This window comes from Agaricus bisporus, assembly GCF_000300575.1.
Source record: "Agaricus bisporus var. bisporus H97 unplaced genomic scaffold AGABI2scaffold_8, whole genome shotgun sequence".
Classification (NCBI taxonomy): domain Eukaryota; kingdom Fungi; phylum Basidiomycota; class Agaricomycetes; order Agaricales; family Agaricaceae; genus Agaricus; species Agaricus bisporus.
This window is the reverse complement of record NW_006267371.1, coordinates 531,306-558,907: the sequence shown is the minus strand read 5'-3', so window position 1 is coordinate 558,907 and position 27,602 is coordinate 531,306. Positions and strand designations below refer to the sequence as shown.

The following is a 27,602-nucleotide window of genomic DNA, read 5'->3' as shown; positions in this document are numbered from 1 at the left end:
CCTCGAACTCTCACTTCCAATGCGCACTCGCTCAACGCTAGAGCACGCTTGTGATCGATGTTCGACCTCGGTGGTCGGGCAAGAGATCCCCAGCTCTACCGTCTGTCTCTTCGCTCTCATCGTCATCAATGCTTGCTGAATCTTATGATCTTAGTACGCTCTCTGATGCGGACGGTCTGGGTGACTCGTAGTCGGTGGCCCAGCTCTCCGACATCGACCAATGCGTATGTAGTTCTCATACTTCGTTATCCTTGATGCTGACATCCTTCTATTAGTTGCTATTATACCCGGTCTTGACCAACCCTAGCAAGCGGCGGCGATGCTCGCATTTTTTTTATATCCCATCCATCATCTTTAAAAAAAACTCTTGCCACCCACCGACGCCACCGAGGGATTATTATTTGGCGCCTCTCGTCGCTAACGCGTCAGAGCGCTGTAGCAGGGCTGGCACGCGACGATCGTATGTCTACCTTGCCTATTTACTTTCGCGGCTGACCGTGTATCAGACTCAACAATTCCGCCGGCCAGCCCTCCTGAAATATCCGAAGCTGATAAACAATTTCTTTTGTAATAAAGCAGTAAGCTATCGGCATTACTTGCCCAGGTAAGCCCTCCTTTTCGCATACTAATCCTAGCTAACTCGTGTTGTATCAGCGACCTCCTCAGGTGAGTCATCATATGCGTTGAACATCCGTATCGATTCTGTTCCTTGTTTGATGCTGCACCTCGCGGCATTCCCTACTGTGAGTCCCGTCCACTGATCCTGATAATATGCTGTTGCTCACATGGTTGCAGGTGTGCTTCAAGACGACATCGTGTGCTTCAAGATACTTACTACTTCGGAATCCGATCCTGTCATCTGTGCGAATATCGCTTCGTCACCGGCTCTGGCATTCATATCTACCCACCACCTCGCCTCGGACAGACAATCGATTTCTAAGTTCTCAGCGAGATGATAATCGTAGACGGCGGAGGTCTGCATATATCCCGCTGTCCATTCCTCGCTCAGGCAGCAGCTGGACCACTAAATATTCATCAACGAGTGTTACCGACTTTGTCCGCACTCTGGTCGCAGACTGCTGCAGCTGGTTTGAATTTATAACCTGTATGTGATTTTCCAATGCCGGTTCTTGGCTCTATACTAACTCGACTCTTGGATCCTTAGGTGTGATTCTGTGTGCATCAAGATTCAACACTGTGACGCCAAGATATGCAGCGGCTGGGCTAGAGAGAGCTGCGGACTGCTGTGGCAGTTTTGAGTATATAATTTGTACGTCTTCTTTTTTCTCTTTCCCTTTCGAGATGTAGACTGACGACGCTATATCATATAGGTGTGATTATCTGTGTGCCTCAAGGTTCAACATTGTGACGCCAAGATGTGCAGCGGCTGGGCTGGAGAGAGTCGCGGACTGCTGCAGTTATTTTGAGCATACAGCTTGTTCGTTTCTCATTTTCGCTTCGAGTTCTACCAGCTGACAACTTTTCAAGGACTCTATGCTCTTCGTATTCAAACCTACTGGAAGCCTATCCAAACGAGAAACGGTGGAAAGGTAGGTGGTTCACATATGAAATTCAATCTCTCCTTCAAAATGGTGGTGAATCGAGCTGCTTATCATACTTAGATATTTTGTTTCGTGCAGCTGTATTAGCACTTGAATGGAAAAAAAATCCTTGATTCAACTTGAGACGCTCCCCATCTTCAGGAATACCCTGACCGGACATCATATTGTTCATAATGAAGGAGGACATTTATGGTTCTTGTTCAGAGGGGAAATGTATCTTCGGCAAGTTACGGGTGAACACGCCACGCGATCTCACAGAATGTTCAGCTCAAGGCGCCATTCGGGTAATCAACTCAAGACTTGTCTCATAAAATCAGAATTGAAACGTCCTACATCATACAGTGCTCCCATACCGTTTCCGCTCCTCCAACGAAACGTGACACCAAAACCAATATGTCCACTCCGATATACCATCCTCCGGATGGACAAATGTAAATTCTATACAACAACTCCCGGTTGAAGTGAACAGAACGAAAAGGGTATGATTCGGAACTCGGGTCTTATAATTTTGCAACTGGTGTTTAAGCCGTCCAAAGCAGAAAGCACAATCGTTAGGCCAAAAAGTAGTCAACCAGTCTTGGTCATTTCCTTCTCCCCACTCGCCTTTACGTTCGTGCTGCGCAACACAAATCGAATGAGTGGTTTGCAAGATATCAATGATCCACTCACATCACAAGCCGCGTTCCATGGATCAGTCGACTCTGTTGCTGCTAGACTAGCAGGACGACGTAACTGCAATTTGACTGCGTTCAATGAAGGTATAGCGGAGATGTCAATCGCTTTGAGAGGCATTTGCTTGATTAAGCCGTGGGTCATGAATTCGTGACGTCGAGATTGATCCTTATGCATTTAACTCAGCTTCACTAACGTAGAAGAGATAGATGAAGAACTCACGAACGGCAAGTCACTCAACGCGAAAAAAGGAAAACTATCACCATACGCTTCAAACCGAGTGGTCAAAAGTCGAATATAGAACTCGTTATGGAAGGTTGTATCTCCACGTCGCATCCCAGCTAGGACCACCCCCATGGCCAATTTATACAGACTCAACCTCGTCTCGTCATCATTCCATCCAACTTCCTGAACAACTGGCCAACTAAGCGAAATCGTCTCACCGGTACCGGGACCGCGAGTCACAGTACCGTGCCACAGTTTATAATCCGTATCTCCAAAATCAATACCATCAGGAGCCTCTTTCAAAACTCTGAATGCACATTCGGTCATGAGTTGTCGGGCGTCATGTTGAATATCATGGGAGAAGCCTGATCGACTAAAGTCAGATATGTAGTCGATGAGTGATTTATGGTAAGGTTCAAGTTTTTCCTCGTGCGACTTGCCACGTTTAGGAAAACGCAATACAGATTGGAGATGATTGATGGCGGCGTAAGCTTCATCAGGAGTCATACCTAACCAATTGCATAACACAAGAAGGTTTCTTGTACGAGTGGACTTCACTGATGCCAAGGCCAGTAAGAGTTTCCGGGTGTATACCATGATTTTTGGAGGAACGTTTGACAGGATCCGGGCATACAACGCGTCCAACAGAGCCATCGGATGTTCGTCTCGTGGGATGCCAGTCATTGGATGATTATCAATGACGTTCAGAACGTCAGAGAGTTGTGAGACTGGGTTTCCGATATTCGGGTCACCGATGTATTTGATGGCAGTATGCGCGTATGCAAATAATCCACCCGAAGCATTAGCGAGCTTCCACAAATCCCTTTCATCAGGCCACTCCGACTGAGCGTCAAGTGAATACCATGATGCCTTTATCTCCTTCATTTCGTCGCGCAGGAAGCGTTCAACGTCTGCACGAGCTTCGTCAGAATCTACCGCGACTTCCTCCTTCTCATATGTGGGTGTGACATTAGCTCTTGAAAAGAAGGAAGTGATATGTTGTTCGGGCCTGCTAGCGATAAGCCATACAATAGGCGAGGAAGGATACGTGATACACAGATCAAAGATGAGACGGAGGATCTCTTGCTGGGAGCGTAGGTTGTGGCATTCATCAAGGCCATCGATGATGATCAAGATGCGACCGGCAGAATTGAGTCGCGAGTTGCCGATGAAAGGTTCAACGATAAATTTTTTGAAATGCACTGACAAGGACGACTGTAGGAGGGATGGGTCACGGGCGATCTCGTACTCGATGACCTGGCGATATAGTTCGGATTTGGTGGCAAGCTGGTAAGAAAGGGTTAGGATGGCTTTTGACCCGTCATTGCGTCCGTTGATTGAAAAGAAGACCGAGGCCTGGGAAATCACTGGAAGCTTAGGAGATTCGGCAACGTTCTGCAGAATAGCAGACTTCCCAACTCCAGCCGAACCAACCACCCAGCGGATTTTTTTGTTATCGTTGCAGTTGGCAATGAAGTGTAGGCACCGTTCAAGGATGGCCAAGCGGGTTCCAGGATGACAACGCGGGGGTGGGTCACGAGCGGAGGAATCGGATGCTGCCCCAAGGATCGTTTTCTCGAGGAGTTTCTCCATGACTGACAGAGAAAGTAATTAATAGAGTTGCTAAAACAAGGATGCTACTTGCATTGGTTTGAGGTTGTATTATTATAAGTAACTAGTAAAGATGCGATTAGTATAAGGACAACTATCACGGGAGCATCTCACCATTGCCCTCAATAAAAGTTCCCGTTACAGTGAAGTCACGAGCTTGATTGAACAAGCCAGTAAGATGAGGCTGCGGCTGCGACGAATACTGGCCTTGGGGTTGCTGGGAGCGTTTCAGGTGCCTTCGTTTCAGAGTTTAAATCCATAATCGAAACTCACAGTCAGCTGCGAAGAATTCACACAATGCTGTGAAGGCGTGGTTAATGAATATGGCGAATGCTGCGGCGCCAGTACTAGTGTCTGCTGGGAGTCTGTTGGAGCGGGAGGACATGGGAGATGGGCAGGCTGTGGGGCGACCGAAATGTGAGGACTGTGCGTTTTTGTCGACTTGGAGCCAACAACGTCAGTATGGGTGAGTGCATCCAAAGCCTGCGAGGTTTGGCCACAGGATTCCAGCGCTCCGTCTTCTTGAAAGTGCCCAGTAGTATTTTGGGGATCAATTGGATGCCCTGAAGCTAGTGAACGAGAAGCAGTGGCTGAGTTCACATCCATCCAAGGTACACCAAGTCTAGAAGAGGGACGAGAGGACGAAGTGCGAACGTCAGGGGGGCGGGAGGTAGCTGCATCATCGTGGAGACCCGTCGGTGATGTTTTTGGCGAACGCGAGCGTGAACGGCGGAAGAATCGGGGAATGCGAAACGAGAAAGCGGGCATCAACAACGTGAGGGGATGAAGGAAAGACCATCGTGTGTCCAGCCCTGTGATACGAGATACACTCACGTTACTCTGGCAGTTAATGATCACAACGTGCTCGGGTTACCCCGGCACCGTTAGACGCTCAGAGAACAGCGAGGCGCATCTATTGATATAATAATGTAGAATTGGGATGAGGCCTTCTGCCAGCAAAGACAATGTCAAAGCCCCGTAGGTGAATCGATGAAGATGAGTGACTGTGGGTTATTTATAGACGCTCGTGATCCTCGCAGTAGGATTTTATTGACGCTCCCATTTCGTGCAGTTTGTTACTTCGACAAAGTACGCCAATACCATTAATTTGAGATTGCATATGGAGTGAACCCTTGTCCCGTGCAGCAGGTGGCGGAAATTCAAATCATATTCACATCATTCTCTTACGAATCGTCATATGAGAGCCGGCCGGAGGTAGATTCACTTCTTGGTACCGCTCCTCCTTGTTCTTCCCAAACCGAAGTACTTTGTGTCTATCCTTCAGGTTTGAAACCGGATCCTCCGCCTGATTTTCCTGTCAAGGTTGATACGACGTCAGAGGTTTCAGAGCCCACCGTAAACTTTCATTTTCTCTTACTCGAGCCCTTGCATCCATACTTCGTCACTCTGAGTGATGATCAAACCTAAATGACGATTCAAGCCATACATTATGCATTAAACATCGCTTCCATACATTTTACGTTCCTGCAATGAGAGTTCCACCCAAAACCAGTATACCCACTCCGAAGACAACTTGCATTATCAACATCTGGATCAAGAAATCGAAATTCTACGCAACAATCACCCGTTGAAGTGAAGAAAACTGGAACAACATGATCTGGTGATCGAGTTTTCCAAAATTTCAAATGATGTATAAACCGTTCCATACGGACATTGCAATTATGTGAATCATCTGGCCAATCCGACCAGTTGAAAGAGGTCGTCCAGTCCTGGTCATCTCCTTCTCCCCACTTGCCTTCCCGTTTCTGCTACACAACACTAATTCAATGGGTGGTCTCAAACGGGGATATCCCACTCACCCAGCAAGATGGGCTCCATGAATCGGACAGATTTGTCAGTACGACGGAACTGCAACATGGCAGTATGTGAGAAAGTGGAAAAGTCAACATCCTTGAGGGGCATTCAATTGAGTATGCCGTGTGTCATGAATTCTTGACGTCGAAATTCATCCTTACGCATAGATTTAGCCTTATGGACATGGCAGAAATAAATTACGGAGAACTCACAAACACCAAGCCACGCACTTGGACTTGGCTGCCAACTGATAGGAAATTGTTACGACGGCTTTGGTTCCATCATCGCGTCTGTTGATAGAAAAGAAAACTGATTGCGTGGGAGTTCACGGCGAGCTCGGGAGATTCAACAACACTCTGCATGACGGCTGACTTTCCAACTCCGGCCGCACCAACGACCCAACGCGTCTTTCTCTTGCCGTTGCAGGTACGAATGAAGTGTAGGCATCGCTCGAGGATGGCCAAACGGGTTCCGGGAAGACATCGTGGGGGTGGATCACGAGCGAAAGGGTCGAATCCTGCTCCAGGTATTGTCTTCTCTAGGAGTTTCTCCATGACTGGCAGGGGTTAGCGATAAGCGGGAGTCATAAAACGCTGAGAATGTTGCTTACATTGGTTTGAGGCGAGATTATTATGAGTGGCTAGAAAGTTATGTATAGAGTCAGACTGAGAGTCAAACACGTTCCGGCGCCGCAGACTCGGATCTCAACATTGCCCGCAATAAAGGTTCCCCCCATCACAGTGAAGTGGTGAGCTTGAACATGCCTGGGTTCTGCAATTGCAGGCGTGGGGGTTACTCGGAGCGCTTCAGCCTGTTTATCCGCAGTTGAGTTGCGGAAGAACTCACAATCAGAGGTTCCGGATTGAGATATTGTTGTGAATATGTTGAGCGAGTGGATATGGTATACCAGCGGACGCTGTAGTTGAACGAAGCCTGTATAGTTGGAACCGGAGGCAAGACCGGCGGGAGGCCAATGGGCAACGAAACCAGGCGGCCTGGGGGCCTGTATCGCTCTACCAACACCGTGGAAGGCGTCCTGTAGAGTCATGATGATCGATTAGATCCGTCGCAATGGCATTCATGTCGTTCACTGGCACACGATGTCTAGCCTCGGAGGAAGGGTCAAGACGGGGGGAAAGGAAGATGGCTGCATCGTCGGAAGGATCCAGCGTGGGCTGCGAGAGTGCAGGAATGGAGGCCAGTGGGATGAAGGAACCGGCATCGAGGTAGCGCCTGACACGAGGAATGCACAGGCCTGATGGCAGTCAGTGATAGACGCCCAGCGGCGGTGAGAAGGAGACTGCAGGTGCGAACATGTGAAGCTCTGACTCGGATTACAGATTAAAGCAGAAGAAGACGGCCCGGGACAGTTTTCTCCGAGGACTCATACATTCGTTCATACTTCAGAGATCGAACAAAATACTCTAGACTTCTGCACACTTCTATTCCAAACGTCCGCATGAAGAAGGACCCGCGCTGCCCCAAACCGCATGCAACAGGTCTCATTCATCATTCAAGGTTCGACAGGTATTATGTTTCGCTAGAATCAGGGGCAACGTGACACCCTTGGCTTCTACTATCCGGGTCTCCGTACAACACGACTGTACCACTGGCCATCTTGTTTGTGATGATGGAATGAAGACATATTGTACAGGTATAAAGCCCCACTTCGCCCTAAATCCCCTATTCCTCCCACCTAATTGCTTATAATCCCTTGAGCCAGAGGTTGAGCAGAATGTCACAGACAGACGGCGTATCCCAGCACCTCAAGGCTGTTCCAAAGATTATCAATTCGGCTTTGAATATCTTCCAACTCACTCAGATCTTCATCTTTATCATCGAAGATATTTTACATCAGAAAAACGGCGAGTTACTTACCGTATGGACTGGTTTCTTAGATGTGAATTTTTTAAAATTTCCTTTGCTATCGTTGCCTAACTCTTTGATTCATCAGCGATATGTCATTATGATGTGGAATTCCAGAGACATATGCAAAGGCGCTAGATCTCAGCTTGTCAGTGAGTGGCCATTTGGCAGTGTTTGCGTATCAAATCTTTGTGCTAATCCGGTGTTAATCATGGGTAGAACTCAACGATCTGCTCAAGTTTGCGATGCAAAATCCGTCAAACTTGAAGGTCATCGAAGCGAAAGTAAAAGATTATTTGAATGTGAGATTAGTTGTCGTTTTGGCATTGAACGAGTCTGATGTATTGCGATAACACAGACCCCAGACGCAACTGTCCCCCAATCTCGAGAACTCGTGAACAATTTGGGGCAGCTGGAAAAGGATATCAAAGAGTGGAAACAGGCCGTCTGGGATTCGGCAAAGGGCGATTTAGTCAGGCCCGACGATGGGACTTCGAATTACCGAATGATGATGAAAGCTCTAAACGATCTCAAAGAATGTTTACCACCCGAGTATGTCCTCTAATAACCCCACCTTTCGATTGAGACTGATAGTGAACTAAACAGGGACCAGGTCGGTTATTAGCCATCAACCTCCCCCTCCTTCCCTTCTAACCGCTGATTCAGACCGACATGAAATCTGTCTGGTCTTCTGACCCCTTGCATTCCACAACTGACCTTATGGTCAAGATTCAAGAAGCTTGGTTGAATGTAATGATTGAGCTGTAGCAACTGAAGCTTCTATGCTAATAATGTGCGTTTTAGGTTTGGTATGCGGCACAGCTGGTCACAGATGAGATCAAGAATGCTACGGATGCAATAATGATCGAGGTACGGCCTTGCGGGACCGCAGACCATATCAAATGTGCACCAGTTGACGCATTATTTCTCCAGCAATTGAGACTTATGATCGAACAGGCATACTTGGATTATGAACCGCTCAGTGCTGCATGCGAGAGTTATGAGCGTGATGTGAAGAAGGACTTAGCCGATGCATACAAAGAAGCTATGCACCGACGGAAAAAGTGACGTTGATTGCCAGTGTACAGACAAGCTCTATCATCTTTGTAACTGTAAGATACGGTTCAACTATCCCGATTGCTTAGCTAGTTCTGAAGTAACAAACCAATGATTACCGAGTATACATTTTTCCGCTCGTGTGGTCGCGGCGAAGCACAGCAAGACCGAGTTTCCCACCAGACCCGGCCGCAACAGCTACCAATCATTTGCCTCAAACTCATAACGCGATTTCTCTTCAACCACACGCCCGTTCAACTCGGAATTATGTTGCATGAGGTGTATTTGGCGCACGGCAACCCATGTAAAAATTCATGTCAGGGGCGATTGAAATTGGACCCGGTATAGACGAGATGTTGTTAGATGTTGGTGAGTCATAGTATACGTTTGATACCTCAACGAAGTCTCATTATACATCCCTCGAATCCATCCGGTGAGGCTCTTGTTTGCACTTTTCGCCAAAGGTCGACCGGACATGGAAGAAACCGCAATAACCGTCGCCTCGCCGAAATGGGCGTACATAATTTCCATGGAGAGGGGACTGGGATGAATTCGTGATGAATGTTGGAGAGAAGAACGTTCAATAGCGTTTCCAAACGCATAACATCTACGTCTGGCGAGTCATCTCTCTACTCATGGCCATGAGTTGACCAGCTTGACGGCTGAGATGGCTCATGAATTGACGGAGAGCTGACCTCAGCCGTGGCGTCTTAAGGCGCATGTGTGTACCTCTACGGGGCGGCCCGGTGCAGCTGCCTAGAGTTCAGAGGCACCGTCGCTTCTAGCATACAAGTGACCATATCAAGAATACTAGATATTACAACCGTACTAATGTTACTTTTGCGGAGAAAAATGCTGTCTTCTTTGCTAACCACAATGCTGATCGAGTCAGATATACTGCAGATCACTTTTACGCCTACTCCTCCAACCATACCAGTGGATTGTACCGATGATCGTTTTGATCACCCCAGCAGTAATAATACGCGGAATCAAACCTACTCCATAAAATAAATAGATACAGGTCGTACATTATAGAGTGCTCCCATACTTGTTACGCACCTCCAATGACAGCTCCAACCAGAACCAGTAAGTCCATTCTGACATACCATCATCTGGATCAACATATTGAAATTCTACACAACAATCGCCAGTTGAGGTGAACAGAGTAAGAACGGTGTGATATGGTGATCGGGTCTTCCAATTTCCCAGCTGATGTTGAAGCCGTGTTTTGCAGAATTTACACCGACCTAGCTGAAAAGAAGTTGTCCAGTCCTGGTCATCTCTTTCTCCCCACTTGCCTCTCCGTTTATGCTGCACAGCGATAATTCAATTGGTACATAGGCTGCGAAAAACGATTATTCTACTTACTTTGCAAGACGAGGTCCATGGATCAGACGGGGTTGTGGCGCGACAACGGAATTGTAACTGAATTTCATGAAATACAGTGGAAATGACAACGGCCTTGAGGGGCATTTGGTTAAGTATGCCGAGTTTCATGAATTCATGACGCCGAGATTTATCCTTGTGCGTAGATTCAGCTTCACAATCATGGAAAATATATCGAAGACGACTCACGAACACCAACTCACGCAGCTGATCAAATGGGAAGACGTAATGACTATATTCCTCGAATAGAGTGATTAGAGGGCGAACGCAGAGCTTGCTTTGGAAGGCCGAATCTCGACGCTGCATCCCATCTATAACCTCTTTAATGGCCAGTTTATACATAGTCAATCTCGTTTCATTGTCATCCCAGCCAATTTCTGCGCCGACTCGCCAAGTCAGTGAAACCTTGTCACCAGTAGCCGGACCAGGGCGCATAGTGCCGTACCGTACTTCATAATTTACATCACCAAAATCAATGCCATCGGGAGCCTCTTTCAAGATTCGGAATGCACATTGGACCATGAGTTGTCGAGCTTCGTATCGAATATTCGGGGAAAAACCAGATCGGGTAGAGTCAGATATGTGGTCAATGAATGATTTGTGGAAGGGTTGTAGGCACTCCCTGTGGGCCGCGTCGCGCGTAGGAATTTGTAAAACACAACGGAGTTGACTAACGTTGGCATAAGCTTCATCAGGTGTCATCCCTAACCAATTACACAATACGAGAAAATTGGTCGGGACCAGACGCCAGCCGACTTGCCCATCGGACACCAATGTCAATAAGATTTTTCGGGCGTTCATCATGATTTTAGGTGGAACTTTGGACAGAATTCGGGCGTACAATGCATCGAATAAGGCCATCGGGTGGTCCTCTCGTGGGACATCGGTCATTGGATGATTATCGATGAGATTTAGTATGTCAGAGAGCTGAGAGGCTGGGCTTGCAATGATCGAGTCGCCGATATATCTCACGACCGCTTGTGCATACGCAAAGAGCCCACCGGAGGCATCAGCGAGTTTCCACAAGTCCCGTTCCTCGGGCCACCATTGATCTACTGAATCCGATGCTTCTTTAATTTTCTTTAGTTCGTCACGAAGGAACCTGCCAACATCCGCACGAGCGTCGTCAGAATCGATCTCAATTTCCTCTTTCTCGTATACTGGCATGACGTCGGCTCTAGAAAAGAAAGAAGTGATATGTTGCTCGGGGCGGCTGGCGATAAGCCATATGAGGGGCGAGGAAGGATACGTGATGCAGAGATCAAAGATGAGACGGAGAATTTCTTGTTGGGTACGTGGGTTGCTACATTCATCCAGACCATCAATGACGATCAAGATGCGACCGGCAGCATTCAGTTGGGGGTTGTGGATGAAGGGTTCAGCGATGAGCTTAAAAAATTGCTTCGCCATTGATGCTCGAAGGAGAGCCGGATCACCGACAATCATCCTCTCAACAAGCTGACGGTACAGCTTGAATTTAGCAGCGAATTGATAGGAAATGGTTATGAAGGCTTTGGTTCCATCGCTTCGTCCATTGACTGAAAAGAAGACTGATGCATGACAGCTCGCTTGGAGCTCGAGAGATTCGACGACGCTCTGCATGACAGCTGATTTTCCAACGCCGGCTGCACCAACCACCCAGCGCATCTTTCTCTTCCCTTCACAGGTATGGATGAAGTGTAGGCACCGTTCGAGGATCGCCAATCGGGTACCGGGCTGACATCGCGGGGGTGGATCACGATCAGAAGAGTCGAATTCCGCTCCAGGTATAGTTTTCTCCAGAAGTTTCTCCATGACTGGCAAGCGTGGTGATCAATGAAGATGCTCATGAAACAGGAATATCGCTTACATTGGTTGGTAGGGGTGTCATTGTAAGTTACTAGTAAAGACGCAATCAGATGTACCCAAGCTAAAATTGCGAACGGAAGAATTCTTACTGCTGGCATCGACAAAGGTTCCCGTCACATTCAAATCATGAGCTCCATAGAACATGCCTTGGCTCCCCCGTTGTGGCTGTGGCAAATACTGGTCGAAAGGATGCTACAAAAGCATCAGCACTGTTTTTTCGCAGCCAAATCATAAAAAAAGCTCACGATCGGAGGTTGCGAGGGTATGGCTGGTACAGACTGTGGCACCGAATGACACTCCGAATACGTGTGGTCGGAAGGAGATGCAAGGAAGATAGGTTGTGGGAAACCGTGTGTGTCTGGCACGGTTTGTGTCGCGTTTGATTGAGCAATGCCACTTGGAATAACTGGCCACGACGCCTGTGAGGGTTGACTATCGAAGTCATGCACCCCACTCTCAACAACAGGGTGCCCTGCGGAGTTCGAATGGTCGACTTGATTCACTGGTGTTGATGGATGGAAAACGTCCTTCCCCGGTGCAGCACGCAAAGGACGAGAAGTTGAAGCAGAGCCAAAGTCGAGACGAGGTGGAACGGTGTTAGCTGCATCATCGGAAGGACCTGCCAGGGATGAATTTGGCGAAGGCAAGCCTGAAGGGCGAGAATGCAGGAAAGAAAGACAGCAGCGCAAACATGACGGCATTGAGAAGGTTGGGGTAACAAAGGAAAGATTGAAGTTTAACCCGGCCAGATGAGTGTATCTATCGCCTGACGCCGAAGAGAGCACATGCTTTGACAGTTGATAATCGGTGACAAGAAGATCATGAGTGTGTGAAACTCTGACTCTCACAGATATTTTGAGTTGTCCGACCGTGAACACGTCACTCCCCGCCCAATCACTCGGGTATAGCAGCAGCTTTATTGACAACTACAAAACTTCCTGGTCTTGTTCGATGTCGGAAGTGCCTGTCTTTGAATATACTAGAAGCTCAGCAGCGGTATGCCCATCCACCAATGGCGGCACAGACGGTTTTGTTCATTGACCCTGAAGTAGAACTGAGAACACGCGTAAGGTTTGGTTTTTTCAAGCTCTGCTAGCGCGAAAATATGTTCAAGCCCTAGGTTCTCATTTATAAATTGTGCCGACAGTCATAAAATCAAAACCTATTGAACTTCTTCCATAAAATGAATACAAAAGGAGCCGTACACTGTTAAACAGTGCTCCCATACTTCTTACGCCTCCTCGATGAAAGATGACACCAAAACCAATATGTCCACTCCGAAATACCATCTGAACCAATAACTCGAAATTCAACACAACACAAACCCGTCGAAGTGAACAAAGTCAAAACAGGATAATCAGGTGATCGCATCCTCCACTTTTCCAACTCCCCTTGAAGCCGTTTCTTGCAAAAATGACAATTCTTTAATTGAAAAGTGGTTATCCAGTCCTGGTCATTTCCTCCTTTCCACTGGCCTTCCCGTTTATGCTGGAAAGATACCAAGTCAATTGGTGGATTGCAAAAAAAAAAATTAATATTCCATTTACCCCGCAACGCGAATTCCAAGAATTAGACGTATTCGCCACTGGCATAGCAGGACGACGGAATTGCATCTTGATTTCATCAAACGAATCGGAAGTATAAACGGGCTTGAGTGGAATTTGCTTGAGTTGGTGTCGAGGTCCACTCTGAAGTAGAAATTCAGTTCCACAAGCATGAAAGAATAAGAATTGTAGAGAACTCACAAAGGCCAAGTCACGTAATGAATGTAGAGGGAAAAGACCATACGATTCAAATCGACTGGTAGCAAGATGAATGAAGAGCTCGCTTTGGTAAGTCGGGTCTCTACGTTGTATCCCACAAATAACCTCTCCAATAGCCAGTTTATACATCAACAACCACGTCACATTGTTATTGCAGCCGAAATCTTCATTAAATGGCCAAGTAACCAAAACCTTGGCACCAGTACCAGGACCACGGCGTATAGTGCCCCCCATCCATCCATAATCTACATCACCAAAATCTATGCCATCGGGAGCCTCATTTAGAATTCTGAATGCACATTGGGCCATGAGTTGCCGAGCTTCGTATTTAATATCAGGGGAGAAACCGGATCGCCGAAAGTCGTATACATAGTCAAAGAATGATTTATGGAAGAATTCGAGCCTCTTCCTACCAGCGGCATCGCGTTTAGGAACGCGCAAAACAGCACGAAGATGATTGACGGCAGCATAAGCTTCATCGGGTGTCATACCTAACCAATTACATAGTAGAACAAAGGTGAACGCAGAATAAGACGTCTGGACGCCAGGTGGCGAGTATGTACCATGATTTGCTGCGAATGCCAGTATGATTTTTCGGGCGTTTGACATGACTTTGGATGGAACATTGGACAGGATCCGAGCGTACAGTGCATCGAGTGAGGCCATCGGGTGGTCCGCTCGTGGAATATCAGTCATGGAATGATTGTTAATGTCTTTCAGTACTTTAGAGAGCTGCGAGGCTGGGCTCCCAACATTCACATCGCCAATATATCTGACAACTGTGTCCGCATACGCGAATAGACCACCAGCAGCATTGGCGAGTTTCCACAAGTCTTGTTCCTCGGGCCACCGAGAATCGACTGAATCTGACCTGTTTTTGATCTCGGTTAACCCGTCGCGAAGGAACCGCTCAACATCTGCACGAGCCTCGTAAGAGTCTACCACCATTTCCTCCTTCTCATATACCGGTGCGACGTCGGGTTGAGAAAAGAAGGAAGCGATGTGTTGTTCAGGGCGGCTGGCAATGAGCCATACGAGGGGAGAGGAAGGGTAGTTGATGCAAAGATCAGAGATGAGACGGAGAAGCTCTAGCTGCATACGGCAGTCGTTGCATTCATCAAGGCCATCAATGGCAATCAGGACGCGACCAGCTGAAATTAGTTGAGGATTGTGGATAAAGGGATCGATAATGAGTTTGCGGAATTGCTTCGCCATTGACGACCGAAGGATTGATGGATCACGCGTAATCTCTCTCTCAACGAGCTGACGGTATGGCTCACATTTAGCAGCAAATTGATAGGATATTGTTAAGATGGCTTTGGTTCCATCGTCACGTCCGTTGATAGAAAAGAAGACTGATGCGTGGCAGCTCACAGCGAGCTCGGGAGATTCGACAACGCTCTGGACGACGGCTGACTTTCCAACACCAGCTGCACCGACGACCCAGCGCATCTTTTTATTATCCTCGCAGTTACGAACAAATGATAGGCACTGCTCGAGGATGGCCAAACGGGTTCCTGGATGACATCGTGGGGGTGGATCACGAGCAGATGAGTCGAATTCTGCTCCTGGTATTGTTTTCTCTAAGAGTTTCTCCATGACTGGCAGGTATTAGCGATAAGCAGGTATCATGAAACGGGAATATTGCTTACATTGGCTTGAGGTGAGATTATTATGAGTGACTAGTATATATGATAGAGTCTGAGTAGGCAAATACATTTCGTGGAGGGAATCTCACCATTGCCGGCAATAAAGGTTCCCCCCATCACAGTGAAGTTGTGAGCTTGATTGAACATGGCTGGGTTTTGCTGTTGCAGGCGTGGGGGTTGCTCCGAATCGGAGCGTTTCAGCTTGTTTATTCGCAGTTGAAATGCGGAAGATAGACTCACAATCACAGGTTTGGGGTTGAGACATTGTTGTGGATATGGTACGCGCGGTGGTGCCAGCGGATGTTGTACTTGGACGAAGCCTGTGTAATTAGAACCGGAGGCAAGACCGGGAGGCCATGGGGCAACAAAACCAGGCGGCCTGAGGATCTGTACCGCTCTGCCAACACTAAGGCGTCCAGTAGAGCTTCGATGATCGATTGGCTGATCGATTGGATTCCCTGGTGTGGATGAAGATCGAATAGTACTCGTCGCAATAGAATTCACGTCGTTCACTGGCACACAAAGTCTACCCTCGGGAAAAGGGTCAAAACAAGGAGGAAGAAAGATAGTTGTATCGTTGGAAGGATCCACAGGGGACGGTTGCGAGAGTGGAGGCCAGTGGGATGAAGTAGCAGGCATCAATGCATCAAGGTTGAAGGAAAGATCGTGATAGACGCCCAGAGGCGGTGATCATGAGAAGGAGACTGCAGGTGCGAACATGTGAAGGCAGTCATCATGTGACATAACACCTTGGAGTTTCGCAATCCGTTCTGACTGAAGAGAAGGGCCCTCCAGTTCAACCATTTCTTGGTCCGGAAATCCAAAATGTTCGCGATCCGATATGATTGCTAGATCTGTCCGGATCTAACAAAAAATGTCTGATTATCCCAGCCTGATCCAAGAGCTTCCGTCAGTAATTTGTCAGTATACAACGATACAACAGCTCGCAAAAGGGAATACTAGCCGGTTTGTCCCGACTCCCGAGGGCAGCAGCTGAGTTCCCCCTTGGATCAATTCAGCCACTCACACGGCGGGCATTTAATTGTCAAGTCGGTCTAAGCGTGCAACTGTCAAGTCACGTGTAAGTATTGTGTCATCTCACTTGTCAAGTCACAAAGGTGTGACATCGTCTCTCATGCCCCCAAAGTCGCAGGTCGTCTGTACCTGCTCAACGTGCCGTCGGTTCACCTTCATAGACTCGGAAAATCAGACTTTCCATGGAGTTTTGGTCTCAAGGAGTACTCGGTCGAGACATGTGCATAAAGATGGAGAGAACAAGCAGGGGGATGCAGATGTCCAGCCTACCACTACCCTCCCGGTATTTTCTCATCCGGACGTGATTTTGCCTGGACCATCATTTGAAATACACTCAGAATTTAGAAACTGACAAAACGGAAAAGAAAGATGCAAAATTTCCATGTTGACCAGTAAGTTTACGGAAAGCTGAAGGCCATCATGAAGTAGGTGATGAGGGAATGATGAATCTAAACATCACAGACGACGGTGGTAAGTAGCAATGCCGCGACGTGGCGATGTCACATTGATGTGACCAACAAGTCACTTGACAAATTACCCGTCATATGACTTGACAGGTGACTTGACAGTTGCATCCATATTGGGACTTGACAGTTAAATGTCCGCCGTGTCAACAAACGCGTTATTCAAATCAGTATTCCAAAGCAACTTCTTCACAATTCCAGAGACAGACCTTATTTAGATGGCGATGACGAAAACACAGATCAAAATTAAGAGGGGTTCTTGATGAGCGATTGCCCAGCTGTTGTCCAACCGAACTTGTCCCGCATTATGATCTTGCAGTATGTAATAATTTTCATTCACAACGTCAACCTCATATAAAAATTAGTAATTTCAAGCTAATCAACAAAAAAAAAAACATACAAAATGGCACCAGAAGCTCACATAAATGAAGGGCCGCTGGCATTCAGAATGTTGTGTATTTTTGGTCAGCATATATAAGAACTCGGCGCAATGTATGATTTTCCTTGTAAACATGCTCTCCTCCAAATTATTCTCCCTTCTTACTTTCGCTGCAGCAGCTGTCGCTCAGGGATTCCCAAAGGGCCCATTCTATATCGTTAACGCCGAGACTGAACTGGTCTTGGAAGCCGAATATAGGCGCTCAAATGTAAGTGTCGAGTCTGTTTCAACTTCGTATTATATCATTGACCCATTGTTTACCAGTCTAAAGTATTGATTACCCTTTCAGAACGCGAGGCGAACAATAGCGCCCAAATTTGGACATACACTGAGGGTCGTGGATTCTTGACAAACAAAGCCTCCCGACTTGTTCTTGAAGTACCCAGTGAGTTTGAGGCTGCGTAATAAAATCATCTGTTTGGGTGAATTGGATTTTTTTCTTCGCATAGGAACGGATGGTAGAGTCGATTATGGAACGAGGTTGCAGGCAACGGTGCCTAGGAATGAAACCAACGACGACTTGACTCAGTTATGGGACTATGATGCTGGGGCGCAACATTTGTTCACACTGGCTAGTGAAAGCGCATGTGTTGCTGGGGGTTTTTTTGTGTATGCCCTCGTTGACTATTGTGACCCTCGTGATAAAGGTTTTCAACGGTGGACATTCATCAGTGTCTGAGACTCGAGCCCCTCTTCTGCTTAGATAGAGTGACTGCCACGGCGGAATCATCATCCGTAGATTCTCCACCTCGCTTCATGGTGACCATTTAGACTTTGTAGAATCGAGAGCGAAAACCTATAGGATTTATAATATATGACTTACGAAGTATGCTATAAAATAATTACACAACTATTCGTGCGTCTCACATCTCGTTCCGGTGTCTATAAAAGTTCCCACCAGTGAAGTCGTGAGTTTGATTGAACATACCTGGCTTCTGCTGTTGCAATTGTGGTGGATACTAGCGTAGAGGCTGCTCGGAGCCCTTCAATTTGTTTATTCGCTATCGAATTGCGGAAGTGAAACTCAGAAGCAGAGGTGCCGGATTGAAAGATTTTTCGCGAATATATTGTGGAGTGGGTACGCCGAAGGCGGTGGCTCTAGAGGATGGTGTACTTGCACGGATTGTGAGTGGTTAGAAGGAAGTACAAGGAAGGTAAGTCGTTGGGAAAGGAATCCAGGCGGACTGAGTATGGATTCTCACTGCAGCTGACATCGACAAAAGTTCCTGAGCTTGATTGAACATGACTAGGTGAATACCGGCCAGAAGTTGACTACGAGTGTCTTGATATCTTTACCGCCAATTGAAATGCAATGAGAACCACACCCTTAAAAGTCCAGTATTCCAAGATTGTCGAAGATAATTCGCAAGCGGATATGGCGCAGGCAGTGGCACCAGGGGCTGGTGACATTGGACGGAATCAGTTTCCAGCACACCAAGTCGAGACGAAAGACGAAAGGGCGAGGGAAGCGGGGGGGGAGGTGACCGTCTCATCGCGAGGACTTGGTGTGGATGGCTTTGGCGACTTCGAGCATGAACGGTGAGAGCGGAGGGGGGGAAGACGGTGGAATAAACATGAAGGCACAGTGAAAAGAAGCCAATATCGCACAACGTCCACACGATTGATAGACGCTCCGAGGACAACGACCTCACAGTGCATGATCATGAAGATGTGATTTTTTTCCCACACCAATGACCAAAAACACAGTCCAACGTCACGACAGCACAAAACATACTACGGCCGACCCCAGCCTGGTGGCAGTGGGAGCCCTCAGAAATTTGCTCAGCATTGAAATCAGGAATTCAACTCTTCATGCCAGCGTTCAACTTGTCGTCCTGAGGTATATTTGATCCAACTGCTCTACATAACCTCGGCGGCAAATTAGCTCTTTCGCAAAGTCAGGCTATATTGCTGGCCACCCGGGTTGTCATCCCGATTAAGCGGTACCACTCATGCCTCCTCTTCAAAACCGATACTGTCAGCAGTCAGTTCCCTTCCTCTACATAACATAAAACTAGAAGGAAGGTCACCGTAGCCGAGAGACATATAGGTGATGAAAGATAGATTGGAGCGGGACTCATCACCGTAGTTCACCAGAACAAGCTTAATAATCCGAAAGGTGAAGGTTCAAATGTTCAAGGCTGACAGGTAGAATTTGTGCACCTTTACGATCTGAGTTGTCGACCATCTCAACATGAAGAAAACATGCAATTGGCGCCGACTGAATAACAGCTGTAGTTTCCGCTAATCCTGGTGTAAATCAAGCCGAATAGATCACACTGCGCGGGATCACTAGCACTTGCAGTGCACCGCGCTTATCTCACCGTTGAGCCAATTCGTTCGCCTCAATCTGCAGAAGCAAGACTTAGATTCTCGCCAACAAATCTTGCGCATTTTGTAGAATATTTGAAAGCACTCAACGCAACACTCATACCATAAGTCGTCCGTCCATTATACATCACTCTCATACATTTCACGTTCCTCCAATGTAAGCTTCACTCAAAACCAGTATGCCCACTCCAAAATCCCATCATCTAGATCAACGAATCGCACGCCAGAAACACCCATTGAAGTGAACAGAGCGAGAACAGCATGATTCAGTGAACGGGTCTTCCAATCTTCCAACTGACATTTCACAGCCGTTCCATACAGAAATAATTCCACCCTAAAGAAGTCATCCAGCGCCGGTCATCTCATTCTCCCCACTTGCCTACGCATTCATGCTACACAACATTACTTCAACGGGTGGTCAGTCACAAAACAAAAATATTCCACTCACAACACAAGCCGAGTTCCATGAGTCTGACAGGTTTTGTCGCTGTTGTAGCAGGACGACGGAACTAGAACGTGTATGCCATGTATCATGAATTTCTGACGTCAAGATTCATCCTTATCCATAAATTTTAGCCTCAATGGACATGGCAGAAATAGATTACGAAGAACTCACAAACGCAAAAGTCACGCAACAAATGAAATGGAAACCCATGCCTATACTCCTCAAACCGAGTAGATAAAACGCGAAAACAAAATTCATTTTGAAAGTCCAAATCTCCACGTTCCATCCCAGCTACAACCTCCCCAATAGCCAATTTATACATATGCAACCTCGTCGCATTGTCAGTACCATCAACGTCTTCTTCATCGACTGGCCAAGCAACCGAAATCTGGGCACCAGTACCGGGACCCCGGCGTAAAATGCCATACCGCAAACTATAATCTGCATCACCGAAATCAATGCCATCGGGAGCCTCGCTTAAGATCCTGAATGCACATTGGGCCATGAGATGTCGAGCTTCATGTTCAATATCATGAGAAAACCCGGATCGCCGAGAGTCGGATATATAGTCCATGAATGATTTATGAAAGGGTCCGAGATACATATGGGCATCATCGCGCATAGGTACACATAAAACAGAGCGGAGATGCTTGAGCGCCGCATAAGCTTCATCGGGTGTCATGCCTAACCAATTACATAGTGTGAGAAAGCCCTCCGGCCCCCCACCCTCACACCAGTCGAATACTAATGCAAGCAAGAATTTTCGAGTATTCGTCATGACTTTCGATGGAACATTGGACAGAATTCGAGCATACAGCGCATCGAGCAAAGCCATTGGGTGATCCTCTTGTGGCACATCAGTCATGGGATGATTATCGATGGCATACAACACGTGGGAGAGCTGCGAGGCTGGGTTTCCAACAGTTGTGTCACTAATATAGTTGATGACCGTCTGCGCATAAGCAAATAGCCCACCCGCAGCATTGGCAAGTTTCCAAAAGTCCCGTTCATCAGGCCACCGTGGGTCGACTGAATCTGATGCTTTTTTGATCTCCGTAAACTCGCTGCGAAGGAAGCGCTCTACATCTGCACGAGCTTCATTAGAATTGACCGGTATCTCCTCCTTCTCGTAACCTGGTGTGACCTCAGCTCTCGAAAATAAGGAAGTAATATGTTGCTCGGGGCGGCTGGCAATGAGCCATACAAAGGGAGAGGAAGGATACTTGATGCAGAGGTCAGAGATGAGACGAAGAAGCTCTAGCTGCACGCGAGAATCCTTGCATTCATCAAGACCATCAACGACGATCAAGATACGATTGGCAGAATTAGGTTGAGGATTGTGGATGAAGGGTTCAACGATGAGTTTCGAGAACTGCTTCGCCATCGACGATTGAAGGAGCGATGGATCACGGGTGATCTCCCTCTCGATGAGTTGACGATATGGCTCGGATTTGACTGCAAGCTGATAAGAAATGGTTACGATGGCTTTCGTTCCATCGTCACGTCCGTTGATAGAAAAGAAGACCGATGCGTGGCAGCTTACTACGAGTTTGGGGGACTCGATAATGCTCTGCAGGAGTGCCGATTTTCCCACTCCAGCTGCACCAACGACCCAGCGTGTCTTTCTTGTGCCATCACAATGATTAATGAAGTAGAGGCACCGGTCGAGTATCGCCAAACGAGTTTCAGGATGACATCGCGGGGGAGGATCACGAGCGGATGAGTCGAATTCGGCTCCAGGTATTGTTTTCTCTAGGAGTTTCTCCATGACTGGGCAGAGCTGGTGATGAGCGAGGATGACGAGACAAGAGTAGGGCTTACATTGGTTGGAGGAGGGGTTATTGTAGGTAACTGGTAAAGACGCAGTCAGGTGTAGGCAAACCATTCACGCAAATGCTGGAATAGTTCTCACTGCTGGCATCGACAAAAGTTCCTGATGCACTGAATTCATGAGCTTTATAAAACAGGCCTTGGCTCTTTTGTTGCAATTGCGACGAAAACTGGCCGGAAGGTGGCTACGAGTCTTTTAGCATCGTTAATCGAAGTTGAGATGCATAAGAAAAACGTACACTTGGAAATTCTGCATTCAAGGATTGCTGTGAAGGATACGCGAGTGGATAGTATGGTGCAGGCTGTGGCAATAAGGGATGTACGGTGTCTGTGGGGGAAGGGAATGCAAGGTGAGTCGGCGCTCGCTGTGAGGTGTTTTGACGGTCGACTGGATTCCTTCGGCTGGTTGGACGAGAAGGCCCGGCGAGCATGGAATTTTTACCCTTCTCTGCCTCTGCTGCACCATGTCCAAGTCTAGGGTAAGGATCGTGTCGAGGAGGCAGGGAGATCGCAGCACCACCACGAGAACCTCCTGGGGATGGCTTTGGCGACTGCGAGCGCGAACGTGAAGCGTGGGAATGCCGCAGGTGGGACGAAGGAGCAGGCATCAAGAACGGTGGATGAAGGAAAGATCATTATGTATCGCCTGACACGAGAAATGATCATCATGATAGACGCCCAGAAGGCAGTGTAAAACCCATCAACTAAGGTTCCTTCTTCGCTACTCTCATTTCACCTCTACGACTCTCGGACTTCTCGACGCCATGACTATACAAACAGAAGCCCTGATCTACAGTATCACCTTCTGCAAACCTGAAATTGAACTTACGAAGATAATGCTTCCCGCCGTTATATATCCTCGAGGATAATGAAATTTGTCTCATACATGCGTTTTCTAGGTAGACGCACGCTGACGAGCTGAATGCGTGAATCGTATTTGCGTTAGCTCGAGTGTATTGACACAAGATTCATTTCCAGCGAATGATTTTTGAATCCCTGAAGCGTGCGTTTTCCCTCAATTTCAAGTTCTGCTACTCTACAGATTGAATTGTTTGTCTGTCAAGTATAGAGGATCTTTATAGATACGATGGATCGTGTAAAGCAATCTCTGCCTGGGTGTAAAGAATTAACCTTCTTATGCGGACATGGATTGACAAATGAACTTGCCCAGATTTCGAGTAGGGTTATTGTGGACACATTTCTGTATTGAAGCGAGAATACTGTAGAAACTTTGTCCCCTTGCCAAGGTTGCTCTTCGCGACACGCTACCCGAGCCCTCCCTCCTTGATACAAGCAAACCAGACGACTCGTCGCCGCTCAGCATTGGCCCGGCGCTTAGCATCGGAAATGACCGTAGGGCAAGGGCGTTTCATTGGACAGGGTGTATATGCGTGCATATATTTTGCCCCACAATCTCTTTGGCAACTGCTCAAATCCGGCACCTGGACGTGCCCCAGGCCTTTGACATGAGCCGTCAATAGGTTGGGAGTTCAGTCATACCGTAGATATGGAAAGAGGTACGAAATCAATATACAATCTTCAAGAGTCGCATTCCTCAAACTTCAAGGTCTTGAACCTTCCTATCAAGGTTGTACGTGAATACTCTCCATACTTGTTTTTCTTTATATTCTTCACGCGTGAAAAGACTATGTTTCCAGTTATGAATGGTATCGTAACATTCTAATAATACAAGTGGTAACAATACAATTCCATCCACTCTTCCTCCATTATCAACTTTTCCGTGGTTGAAAGGTGATCTATCGGAGATTCGGCTCTATGAACGGCGCAAGATGGACGTATATGCAACCCGAGACTTTGAATCACAATTTTCAAGAACCCTTGACGTAGTTTCATTGCGCGAAGATATCGTAGGAGCCAGAGACTGTAGGGCAGATCGTGACTGCGACAACATATCGGCTGGTTCAAACGGAAACTTACACTGAGTGGCATTGGTGACACCAACTGTGACTTTCGATAATCCTGATGTAAATCGAGTTAGTAAACCACACGGGATCACTTGCAATGTACCGCGCTTATATCACTGTCGAGCCATACAAAACATGCAGGCCAAATGTACAAAACTGACGGTCTATTCGCTCGCCTCAGTCCACAGTATAAAATATACATCAAGACTTAGATTCTCGCCAACAGGTCTTGCGAATTTTTGTAGAATATTCAAAAGCGCTCAAGACAACATTCATAAAATAAGTCGTACATTAAACATCACTCTTATATTTTTTACGTTCCTCCAATGAGAGAATCACCCAAAACTGGTACGTCCACTCCGAAATACCATCATCAGGATCAACAAATCGAAATTCTACGCAACACCATCCCGTTGAAGTGAATAAAGTTGGAACGGCATGATCTGGTGATCGAGTCTTCCAATCTTCCACATGGCGTTCAAGCCGGGCCATACAGAAATTACATTCAAAAAAATTTCGACGATTGCTCTTATCCGGCAAGAAAGAGGTCTCCCAGTCCTGGTTATCTCCTTCTCCCCACTTGCCGTTCCGTCCATGCTACACGACGCTAATTCAATGGGTGGTTGCAAACAAGAACATTCCACTCACCTCGCAAGACGGGTTCCATGGATCTGACAGATTTGTCGCTGTTGTGGCAGGACGACGGAACTGCAACTTGGTTTGCTGGCTTCTTGGCGTAGCGGAAACGTCAACGGCCTTGAGGGGCATTTCTTTGAGTATGCCGTGCATCATGAATTCCTGACGTCGAGATTCATCCTGTATGCATAGATTCAGCCTCATGGTCATGGCAGAAATATTACGAAGGGCTCACAAACACCAAGTCGCACAACGATTCATATTGAGGATGCCCAGGATGCTTTTCAAACCGAGTGCGTAGAATGTGAATGCAGAAGTCACTTTGGAAAGTTGGATCTCCACGTCGCATTCCAGCTACAATCTCTGTAATAGCTAGTTTATACATATGGAACCTCATCGCATTGTCAGTACCATCAACATCTTCATCAACTGGCCAAGTAAGCGAAATCTTGGCACCAGTACCGGGACCACGGCGCAGTTCGCCATATGCGAATTCATAATTTATAACACCGAAATCAATGCCATCTGGAGCCTCATTTAAGATTCTGAATACACATTGGACCATGAGTTGATGAGCTTCGTGTTTAATATCATGGGAAAACCCGGATCGCTGAAAGTCGGATATGTAGTCCATGAATGATTTATGGAAGATTCCGGGTCTCTCCTTGTTGGCCTCATCACGCCTAGGAACATGCAAAACAGAACGGAGATGATTGATGGCCGCATAAGCATCATCGGGTGTCATTCCTAACCAATTACATAGTAGGACAAAGTCTTCCGGACCATACACATCCCAGTGAAACATTAATGCCAGCAAGAGTTTCCGGGTGTTGGTCATGGCTTTGGGTGGGACATTGGACAGAATCCGAGTATACAACGCATCGAGTGAGGCCATCGGATGGTCCTCTGGCGGCACATCAGTCATCGGATGATCATCGATGACATTCAACACGTCAGAGAGCTGTGAGGCTGGGCTCCCAACAGTCTTATCACCAATGTATCTGACAGCTGTGTCCGCATATGCAAATAGCCCGCCCGCAGCATTGGCGAGTTTCCACAAGTCTTGTTCGTCGGGCCACCGGGGATCGACTGTATCTGATGCTTTTGTCTTTATCTCGGTTAACTTGTCGCGAAGGTACCGTTCAACATCTGCACAAGCCTCGTCAGAGTTCACCACGATTTCTTCCTTCTCATATGCTACCGCGACGTTGGATTGAGAAAAGAAGGCATTGATGTGATGCTCAGGGCGACTGGCAATGAGCCATACGAGGGGAGAGGAAGGGTACTCGATGCAGAGATCGGAGATGAGCCGGAGGAGCTCTAGCTGTGTGTCTGGGTTTTTGCATTCATCCAGGCCATCAATGACGATCAAGGCGTGACCGGCTGAATTGAGTCGAGGGTTGTGGATGAAAGGTTCAACAATGAGTTTAAGGAATTGTTTTGCCATCGACGATCGAAGGAGAGCTGGATCGCGGGTGATCTCCTTCTCGATGTGTTGACGGTACAACTCGGATTTGACTGCAAGCTGGTAGGAGATTGTTGCGACGGCTTTTGTTCCATTGTCACGTCCGTTGATGGAAAAGAAGATTGATGCATGGCAGTTCACTACAAGCTCGAGAGATTCGACAACACTCTGCATGATGGCCGACTTTCCAACTCCGGCCGCACCAACGACCCAGCGCGTCTTTTTCTTGCCGTTGCTGGTACGAACGAACTGTCGGCACCGTTCAAGAATGTGCAAACGGGTTCCAGGATGACATCGCGGGGGAGGATCGCGGGCGGATGAATCGAATTCGGCTCCAGGTATTGTTTCCTTCAGGAGGTCTTTCATGACTAGCACAGGTGACGATCGATGGAGGTAATAAAACAAGAGTAGTGCTTACATTGGTTCAAGGTGAGATTATTATTAGTGACTGGTATATTTTAAGTCAGAACAGGCAAACGAATCTCGTGGAGGGGATCTGACCATTGCCCTCGATAACTTGAAAGGTTCCCCCCTTCACGCTGAAATCGTGAGCGTCTTTGAACATGCCCGGGCTCCGGTGCTGCGGCTGTGACGGATACTAGTCGTAAGGTTGCTTCAGTATCATTATTCGCATATGAAGTTCACAAGAGAAACTCACAAATAGAGGGCCGTAATTGAGAGGTTGTTGCGAGGGTGTCGCTGGTGGGGGCGGAGCCAGAAGCTGCTGAGCTTGGACGGAGTTTGTGTGGTAGGAAGCAGGTGCGACGAAGGTATGTTGCTGGACACCAGAACTATGCGATTCCGGTGTTCGTCGCGCGTTTGGTGGCACGAAACCACTTGGAGTGACTGGCCAGTGCGGCACCTGCGGGGGTTGAGCGTTGAAGTAGTCCGTCGCTCTGTCGCCGACGAGGTGGGCAGTGGAATTTTGATGATACCCTAGAATTGATGGGCGAGAAGCGCTGGCAGTGGCCGTGGTATACATGTTCTCCCTGGGTATACCAAGTCTAGAGGAATGGCGAGAGGGCAAAGCAGGGCGAGGAAAGAACTCAGCATTCTGTGAAGGATACGCAAGTGGATAGTATGGTGCAGGCTGTGGCAATAGATGATGTACGGTGTCTGTGTGAAAAGGGAATGCAAGATGAGTCGACCATTGGCTCGGGCCGAGCGGGCCGATGGTGTTTGAAGGACCAACACCGCTTGGCCATGGCGCCTGCGAGGGTGGGCCACTCAAGTGATTCGGCGCTCTGTCATTAACAAAGCGCTCTGGAGTGTTTCGATTATCGACTGCATTCCATCGGCTGGATGGAAGAGAAGGGCCGGCGACCATGGCGTTCCTCCCCATCTCGGCTGCACCATGTCCAAGTCTAGAGGAAGGATGAGACGGCAAAGCAGGGTAATGGTCGTGGTGAGGAGGCAGGGAGATCGCTCCACCACCACGAGAACCTCCTGCGGATGGCTTTGGCGACTGTGACTGCGAATGTGAATGGTGGAAATGCGGGAATCGAGTCGGGTGGGATGAAGGAGGAGGCATCAAGAACGGTGGATGAAGGAAAAAATCCCGCTGACCAGTTATGTATCG

The 27,602-nt window shown here is 47.6% G+C and overlaps 8 protein-coding genes across 8 annotated transcripts; 2 read left to right on the top strand and 6 right to left on the bottom strand.

The window, feature by feature from the left end:
• Positions 1 to 340: 340 nt before the first annotated feature.
• On the bottom strand, positions 341 to 1,668 carry AGABI2DRAFT_137648 (hypothetical protein). Its single transcript, XM_006463109.1, has 7 exons — positions 1,489 to 1,668; positions 1,332 to 1,438; positions 1,166 to 1,270; positions 796 to 1,105; positions 655 to 743; positions 504 to 604; positions 341 to 458 (listed from the first exon to the last, which is right to left on the bottom strand). The coding sequence occupies exon 4, from the start codon at positions 980 to 982 to the stop codon at positions 803 to 805; it is 180 nt and encodes a 59-aa protein (XP_006463172.1). The 5' UTR covers positions 983 to 1,105; positions 1,166 to 1,270; positions 1,332 to 1,438; positions 1,489 to 1,668; the 3' UTR covers positions 341 to 458; positions 504 to 604; positions 655 to 743; positions 796 to 802.
• A 1,377-nt stretch (positions 1,669 to 3,045) lies between these two features.
• Positions 3,046 to 4,806, bottom strand: AGABI2DRAFT_207819 (hypothetical protein; the record flags this gene model as incomplete). The annotated part of the gene is made up of 4 exons (XM_006463108.1): positions 4,344 to 4,806; positions 4,185 to 4,287; positions 4,105 to 4,134; positions 3,046 to 4,054 (listed from the first exon to the last, which is right to left on the bottom strand). Coding segments are annotated over exons 1-4 (1,473 nt in total), but the record flags the coding sequence as incomplete, so codon positions are not given.
• A 435-nt stretch (positions 4,807 to 5,241) lies between these two features.
• Positions 5,242 to 7,224, bottom strand: AGABI2DRAFT_179614 (hypothetical protein; the record flags this gene model as incomplete). Its single annotated transcript, XM_006463107.1, has 8 exons — positions 6,732 to 7,224; positions 6,496 to 6,525; positions 6,258 to 6,441; positions 6,116 to 6,175; positions 5,891 to 5,939; positions 5,744 to 5,839; positions 5,593 to 5,640; positions 5,242 to 5,385 (listed from the first exon to the last, which is right to left on the bottom strand). The coding sequence occupies exons 1-8, from the start codon at positions 6,931 to 6,933 to the stop codon at positions 5,242 to 5,244; spliced, it is 813 nt and encodes a 270-aa protein (XP_006463170.1). The 5' UTR covers positions 6,934 to 7,224.
• Positions 7,225 to 7,660: 436 nt separating this feature from the next.
• AGABI2DRAFT_194081 (hypothetical protein) lies at positions 7,661 to 8,216 on the top strand (the record flags this gene model as incomplete). Its single annotated transcript, XM_006463106.1, has 4 exons — positions 7,661 to 7,785; positions 7,840 to 7,903; positions 7,971 to 8,053; positions 8,110 to 8,216. Coding segments are annotated over exons 2-4 (240 nt in total), but the record flags the coding sequence as incomplete, so codon positions are not given.
• A 6,344-nt stretch (positions 8,217 to 14,560) lies between these two features.
• AGABI2DRAFT_207816 (hypothetical protein) lies at positions 14,561 to 15,403 on the bottom strand (the record flags this gene model as incomplete). Its single annotated transcript, XM_006463105.1, has 1 exon — positions 14,561 to 15,403. A coding segment is annotated over one exon (843 nt), but the record flags the coding sequence as incomplete, so codon positions are not given.
• A 2,061-nt stretch (positions 15,404 to 17,464) lies between these two features.
• On the top strand, positions 17,465 to 18,934 carry AGABI2DRAFT_179611 (hypothetical protein; the record flags this gene model as incomplete). Its single annotated transcript, XM_006463104.1, has 6 exons — positions 17,465 to 17,599; positions 17,656 to 17,776; positions 17,841 to 18,000; positions 18,039 to 18,150; positions 18,355 to 18,516; positions 18,731 to 18,934. The coding sequence occupies 6 exons, from the start codon at positions 17,465 to 17,467 to the stop codon at positions 18,932 to 18,934; spliced, it is 894 nt and encodes a 297-aa protein (XP_006463167.1).
• Positions 18,935 to 19,890: 956 nt separating this feature from the next.
• On the bottom strand, positions 19,891 to 22,616 carry AGABI2DRAFT_179610 (hypothetical protein; the record flags this gene model as incomplete). The annotated part of the gene is made up of 6 exons (XM_006463103.1): positions 22,237 to 22,616; positions 22,080 to 22,182; positions 21,989 to 22,018; positions 20,339 to 21,937; positions 20,171 to 20,231; positions 19,891 to 20,056 (listed from the first exon to the last, which is right to left on the bottom strand). The coding sequence occupies exons 1-6, from the start codon at positions 22,603 to 22,605 to the stop codon at positions 19,891 to 19,893; spliced, it is 2,328 nt and encodes a 775-aa protein (XP_006463166.1). The 5' UTR covers positions 22,606 to 22,616.
• Positions 22,617 to 25,552: 2,936 nt separating this feature from the next.
• AGABI2DRAFT_207812 (hypothetical protein) lies at positions 25,553 to 27,307 on the bottom strand (the record flags this gene model as incomplete). Its single annotated transcript, XM_006463102.1, has 4 exons — positions 26,682 to 27,307; positions 26,525 to 26,621; positions 26,442 to 26,471; positions 25,553 to 26,391 (listed from the first exon to the last, which is right to left on the bottom strand). Coding segments are annotated over exons 1-4 (1,290 nt in total), but the record flags the coding sequence as incomplete, so codon positions are not given.
• Positions 27,308 to 27,602: the final 295 nt, after the last annotated feature.

Excerpts from the sequence above, each read along its gene's own strand:
- AGABI2DRAFT_137648 (XM_006463109.1), bottom strand. The coding sequence starts at position 982 with ATGCAGACCTCCGCCGTCTACGATTATCATCTCGCTGAGAACTTAGAA.